The sequence below is a fragment of the Sprattus sprattus genome (genome assembly GCF_963457725.1).
Source record: "Sprattus sprattus genome assembly, chromosome: 4".
Lineage (NCBI taxonomy): Eukaryota > Metazoa > Chordata > Actinopteri > Clupeiformes > Clupeidae > Sprattus > Sprattus sprattus.
Window position 1 is genome coordinate 32,602,875 of NC_137923.1, and position 7,500 is coordinate 32,610,374.

At 45.5% G+C, this 7,500-nt stretch overlaps 1 protein-coding gene across 1 annotated transcript in view; it reads left to right on the top strand.

The window, feature by feature from the left end:
• The window catches only part of tll1 (tolloid-like 1), a gene marked incomplete at both ends in the record, with an annotated part of 37,417 nt that overhangs the window by 7,982 nt on the left and 21,935 nt on the right, over window positions 1-7,500 (top strand). The window contains 1 exon segment of the mRNA XM_080837078.1: window positions 6,193-6,303. Within this exon segment, the coding sequence (XP_080693204.1) occupies window positions 6,193-6,303 (111 nt within the window).

The window sequence follows — 7,500 nt, forward strand, 5'->3', positions numbered from 1 at the left end:
TTACAGTGTTTTATGTCATTTTGTAAGACAAACCTGTGTACTGACCGCTCCAATTTGTGGACTTCTCCCCCCTCATTTTCTAACATTACATTGATATCAGAGTAAGGCCTTGCTCCACCAATGTCCCATTTCAGGATTGTGTTATGTCTTTGTGAAGCCATTTAACATCATCCTCAAGTAGTTGTGATCGCTTTGAACCCTTTTATTGGTGAGCTGATTTTGAGAAATAAAACTTTGCAACTAACGTTGTGTTTCCTGGTTGCTATGGTTATCTTGTTATGCTAGCTCACCAGCGAGCTAGCCATGGAAACTTTTTAATAACCATAAATGGTTTAAATGGAATTCCCATTTTTCATGAAATGATAGCTAGTTATCTGATACTAACCTTATACAATTATAATAGGAAAGGTGGAAACACTCAGGGTGCCTGTGCAGCTTTATTTTGATAAGTTCATATTCACACATACTAGCATGAGTTCACATGCTAGCAGCTGTGAACTTGAAGCAGGAGACTCTCTCCACTTCACCCCCCACCCCCTTTTCTTCCTGAAGTCCTTAGTTTTGCCGACATTGAGAGAGAGATTGTTGTCCTGGCACCATGTTCCCAAGACACTGACCTCGTCTCTGTAGGTGGTCTCTTCGCTGTTGGAGATGAGACCCAGGATGGTGGTGTTGTATGCTAACTTCATGATGACGTTGGAGCTGCACGTAGCCACACAGTGGTGCATGAACAGGGCGCACAGGAGGGGACTAAGTACACAGGCCTGAGGGGATCCTGTGTTCAGGGTCAGTACAGAGGAGAAGAGGTTACCCAATCTCAGCACCTGGGGTCTGCCCTTCAGGAAGTCCAGGATCCAGTTGCAGAGGGAGGTGTTTAGACCCAGGACCCTGAGATTGGGAATGAGCTTAATTGTGTTGAATGCTGAACTGTAATCTATAAACAGCATCCTCACATTGTAGGTCCAAGGTGTCAGGAAGGGAGGAGCAGATGTGGGTTCTGACTTATTGCTCAAAGCACTTCTCAGTGATTGCATGTCTGTATTCATTCAGGCTCATGACTTCTTGGTATGGGGAACGATGGTTGGTTGAATATAGAGGTGAATATCTCCGCTAGCTGGTTGGGGCACACTCTGAGAACGCGGCCTGGAATGCCTGCTTGTTCCTGCATAGGTCATATTGAGAGCTTCTGTAGGTCATATTTGGACTTCCTCTTGGCCTCCAGGTCACCAGAGTTATAGGCAGAAGGCCGTGCTCTGAGCTTAGCAAGGACATCACCATTTACCCAGGGCCTTTGGTTGGGGAAAGTCTCTCGGGGCGATGTTATCAATGCACAGGCTGAGACAGAGTCTGTATTCATCAATGTCCCCATCAGCTAAATCACAGAACCTAAGCTACAGATAGCTAGGATAGTTAAAAAGCTATGATAGCTAGCAACCCTGGGTGCCTGTACAGCTTCATAAGTTCACAATCAGTGTTCATATTGCACATGCTAGCAACTACAAATTGTTAAGATGGTTACCTTAGCTAGGGATAGCTACGATAGTTTAAAGCCATGGAATGCGACCTTGTACATCTCTTGCATCATCCAATTCAAAGCAGTTATGGAGTGTGAATGAAAATGTGTTATCTAACGGATGTTGTTTTTCATATGTAAAAGCTGGAGAAAGAGAGAGAGACCCATTATCTATTACTAACTACCAGGCGGAAACAAATGCATTATTGTGGGGTCTCATGTTCTCTACAGGGCTGCAGATATTTTGCTAAATCTATGTATAAACCGCGGTTAATAGTCGGAAAATACAGTATTCAGCATAAGACCATAGTACACTTTATCCATTCTGTGTCTAATACTAAATGATCAGTGGACTGTTCTTTGGTTAGTGAACTCCTCTATCAACATGGACGACTGTTGAGCATGAACAAGATTTGCTGGCTTGGTAATGATATGGAAGCCTATAGCATGGCCTATAATAGATGAAGCCCTCTTGGATGAGGCAAAATGTCTCACATGTCACATGAACCTAGTGCTACTCAGAATTGTCTCATAAACAAACTTAAAGGAATGAGAGAACTGTTACAAAATCTTCAAAGGAGAGACAAAGAACAAAAATCCAAGCCTTGTTTTGAAACAAAGAGTCACAGCTGAAGCAGAGGTAGCATTACTAACAAAGCAACGTGTTTGCTTGACCCTGCACTGATGTATGTTTTTCCAAGCTGTGTGTGTTCTGTTGATGGAACCTGAGCGGTGCTGTGGCTGCTTATCCTGTCCATGTGATGCTGCTGATGCCAGGTTTATCTGGGCATCAGCCAAGGATCAGACCTCTCACCTGGGGTCGCCTGCCATGGCCTGCGGGTGTTGGGTTGAGCGGGTGTTGGTGATGGTGTTGGTGTTGGTGTTGAGCTGGTGTTGGGTTGGTGTTGGTGTTGGGTTGGTGATGGGTTGGTGTTGGGTTGGTGATGGTGTTGGTGTTGGTGTTGAGCTGGTGTTGGGTTGGTGTTGGTGTTGGGTTGGTGATGGGTTGGTGTTGGGTTGGTGTTGAGCTGGTGTTGGGTTGGTGTTGGGTTGGTGATGGGTTGGTGTTGGGTTGGTGATGGTGTTGGTGTTGGTGTTGAGCTGGTGTTGGGTTGGTGTTGGTGTTGGGTTGGTGATGGGTTGGTGTTGGGTTGGTGTTGGGTTGGTGTTGAGCTGGTGTTGGGTTGGTGTTGGGTTGGTGATGGGTTGGTGTTGGGTTGGTGATGGTGTTGGTGTTGGGTTGGTGTTGAGCTGGTGTTGGGTTGGTGATGGTGTTGGGCTGGTGTTAGGTTGGTGATGGTGTTGGTGTTGGGTTGGTGTTGAGCGGGTCTTGGTGTTGGGCTGGTGTTGGGTTGAGCTGGTGTTGCTGTGGGATGCAGTATGCCAGTATAGGGAGATGCCCCCACTTACTCATCCGCTAGCTTGGAAGTGGAAGTCCAATTTCATTTTGCATTCTGCAACATTCCAGATTGTTTAAAATCCTGAGCATGGTTAATCATGGCTGGTGTGTTTCTCTTCAGCCTCTGATCATCAATGATTATTGGATTTCTGGGAATTTTCCGGTTGATCCAAGGGTAATATCATCTGTTGAGACTGTTCCCACAAACACATATACCCAGCACACCCGCATACACACACACACACATACACACACACACACACACACACACACACACACACACACACACACACACTCACACACACACACACACACACACACACACACACACACACACACACACACACACACCGACACACACACACACACACACACACACACACACACACACACACACACACACACACACACACACATACTCGGAGAGAGAGAGAGAGAGAGAGAGAAAGAGGAGGTCAGTTGGTCACATTCAGTTATCATTCATACAGGCTCAATCTCATATTGTATGAAAGCTGAGAAGGAGGGAAGGAAGGTCCTCTCTTTCCTTCCCTCTCTCTGTTTTCTTTCCCACTTTCTTTCTGTGACCCACTCTGACATACACCCGCACACACACACACACGCGCGCACACACACACACAAGCACAAACACACACACACACACACACAAACACACACACACACACACACACACACACACACACACACACACACACACACACACACACACACACACACACACACACACACACACACACACACACACACACACACACACACACACCTCATTATTGAATCAAACTTGGCAGTGGATGGCATTTCGGTCCTGACACTGTCTAACTGCCTGAATGATCAATGGTGTTTAAAGGGTGTTTTCTGGAATGAAAACTGGAATTGTAAGCAGTGAAGTTACTGCTCGCCAGTCTTCTTTTTGAGACTGATGAGTTAAAACAAAGGATTCTGGGACAGGCTTTCTGACCTCTCTGTAGATGCAATGGTTGTGTGTGTGTGTGCGTCCGTGTGTGTGAGTGTGTGTGTGTGTTCATCATGTATTGAACTCCTGGTAGAGTCTTTCCCCCATGCCTGTGTCTCAGTGCTGGGGGAATGGGTACCTTAGGAAGCATTTTGTTCCTGTTTACATTAGCAAGCATCAGCTGGAATGAGGAGGTATCAAAATGATGCCGGGCTCCTATCCTGTGACAGCCCTCACGCTGATCTCCGTTACACACATAAACACACACACACACACACACACACACACACACACACACACACACATGAACACACACACACACAGACACACACACAGACACATGGACAAGATAGTTCTATTCATGTATTTATACACTGGACTTCCACACAATACAGACAATAGGCACATTTGTAAATAAAAAATAAAACAAACAAACACACACACACACTTTCCACACAGTTATGGATGTCTTGACTCAGAATCTTCCTGGGGTGTTTTGCAGTAGTAGTAACTTTTCTGGCAGTCACAGGCAAAAATGTCTCTGATTGCCCTTTATTGCATTTCAAAGCAATAGAGATCAGATTTTAGAAGGGAACCTGATAATAATGGTCATGTGTGTGTGTGTGTGTGTGTGTGTGAGAGAGAGTGTGTGTGTGTGTGTGTGTTTGTGTGTGTGTGTGTGTGTGTGTGTGTGTGTGTGTGTGTGTGTGTGTGTGTGTGTTTGTGTGTGTGTGTGTGTGCGCGAGTGTGTGTGTGTGTGTTAACTGTCACCATTCCTGTAATACTGTAGGTTTGGGCCACCTGTCCAGAGAGCTGGACAACCATCTTGTTGACCCAGCCTTTCTAGGAGTGGATCTCCAGTGTCTCTGGACAGTAATACCTAAGCTGATATGAGTAATAGGCAGCACAGTAGAACAGAAAGGAGTTTGTATACACCAGCAAACTGAATGTTGTGATCACTGAATGCTGAGTTTGCCTGCATTATTAGGCTTTAACTTAATTAATGTCTAATTATTGATAGTAATTATTATTATTATTATGATGATGTTAACAGCTTTAGCCTGATTAAACCCATATATTCTACAGAGATGGATCACAGACTCCCTAGAAAGCCACTACTACTACTACAGCCCAATTGCACTAGCAGTAATCATATAAATGTGAGAGCCTGTATGTGTGTGTGTGTTTGTGTGTGTGTGTGTGTGTGTAATTGCGTGCGTGTGTGTGTGTGTGTGTGTGTGTGTGTGTGTGTGTGTGTGTGTGTGCGTGTGGCTGGGAATCATTGACGAATGTTTTTTAGCGCTATTGTTAGCCCTTAATAAAGGACTATGATAATGGCCTTTGTGCTGGGGTTGTGTTAGCGGGTGGCTAAGGGCTCTCTGGGGAGGCAAGGGCTAAACTAATCAGATAGAGATGGCTATCAGAGCTGCTGAGAGTCTATGGTGGGAAAGTACAGGATGCGCGTGCACACACACACACACACACACACACACACACACACACAGGCAAACAAACAACTACAGGTACAGACTAGACACACTCAAAAAGAGAACACACACACACACACGCACACTAGGCCACAATGTTTCAGAAATTGCTGCAATCCAAGGATCTTTGGGAGTCTGGAGTGTATTGTTTATTGTTTCATATCAAGGTTACAGGTTCTTTAGCCAGTCATGCAGTTGAATCACACACACACACACACACACACACACACACACACACACACACACACACACACACACACACACACACACACACACACACACACACACACACACACACTCACACACAGCCTCACACACCATCACACACACACTGGCAGACAGAAGCAAGGACAGGAGTTTCCTTAAGAAGTCTTCCTCGTATCAGGGTCATCTCCACAGTCACAGTGACGACAAGCTAAATAAAGAGCTTACATCATGTGTGATTCCGAGGCGCTGATAGAGAGACAGAGAGGGAGGGAGAGAGAGAGAGAGAGAGAGAGCCAACCTGAATGTGTGTGTGTGAGAAGGTGAGCCGTGCTGTCTGGGTCAGAGGTGTGCCCTGTGTCTGTGCCTGTCTGAGAGGAAAGGAGTCTGAGGCGTTCAGCACGAGAGCGCTCCACCCTGCTCACCACTCATTATACACAGGCCTGCTGCAAGCATCATCTGTGTGTGTGTGTGTGTGTGTGTGTGTGTGTGTGTGTGTGTGTGTGTGTGTGTGTGTGTGTGTGTGTGTGTGTGTGTGTGTGTGTGTGTATGTGCGCGCGCCCTTCATCTCTTCATGTGATTAAAAATGTGTTGTTTTTTTGTGTGTCTGTCTTTGCAGCTGTCTTTTGGGGTGATATCGCCTTAGATGAAGAAGATTTGAAAATGTTTCAGATCGACAGAACGATAGACCTACTACATCACACACACTCAAGGCAAGGACACACATCTGGTGAGTATACACATGCACATTCTCCTTCTCTAAAATGAGATTTACACATTTTTGGGATTGTCCATTTTAGACTACAGCCAGTCAATCTGTAAACATGAAAGAAATACCAGTCAACTAGCACCAGAGCTCAAGTAGCTGTCAACTCTCAACTAACCACGACTATAACCTGACCACTACCTTTCTTACCCTAACCCTAAACCACCTCTAACTCTATCCTAACCCTAATTCTGAGCCTATGTATAGCCTTTACTGCCAACAGACTGTCATCTCATAGTTTGTGGACAGAAACAACAGCTCTCCAAATGAAGTGGAACCAAAATGTCTGCCGCATGGATGCCCTGTGCTCGTCACTCTGTGTGGCTAGTGGAGGCTTCATCCTGCTAATTGCTCTGCAATTGGCTGATGAGTTATGTGCAATATCTCAGTACATAAATGGTGATTTCACTTCATTCCAGGTCAACTTTCTTCAGCAAACACTAAATGTTTTTCATGCCCGCCTGAAGTACTTTAAACCATAAAAACACTACATTTTAAAATATATCTGTATGTGTGTGTCTGTGTGTGTCTGTGTGTGCGTGTATGTGTGTGTGTGTGTTTGTGTCTGTGTGTGTGTGTATATATATGTGTTTGTGTGTGTGTGTGTGTGTGTGTGTGTGTGTGTGTGTGTGTGTGTGTGTGTGTGTGTGTATGTGTGTGTATGTGTGTGTGTGCCAGTGTGTCCGTGTGTGTGTGTCTGTGTCTGTGTGTGTATATATGTGTGTGTGTCTGTGTGTCTGTGTGTGTGTGTATATAATATATATGTGTGTGTCTGTGTCTGTGTGTGTGTGTTAGTGTCTGTGCGTGTGTGTCTGTGTGTGTGTGTGAGAGAGAGTGTCTGTGTGTGTGAGAGAGAGTGTGTGTATGTGTGAGAAAGAGTGTGTGTAAGTGTGAGTGTCTTCATGTGTACTCAGCCTTTTCCTGCGGCTTCAACCAGGCAAGTTTTGTTTGTTCCCAGTCTTCCTGTTCGCCTCAACATTCCTTCCCCACAGAGAGACAGAGATATGGCCAGGGAGAGAGAGAGGGAATGAGTCGGAGGGAGAAACAGTAATAGATAGACAACCCTGACTGATATACTTGAGAAGAGAAACTGGAGGTATAGGACTAGAGAAAGGAGCACAGCGTGGCTGTGAAGAGAGGAGAGCTTTTTGGCACAGCGCC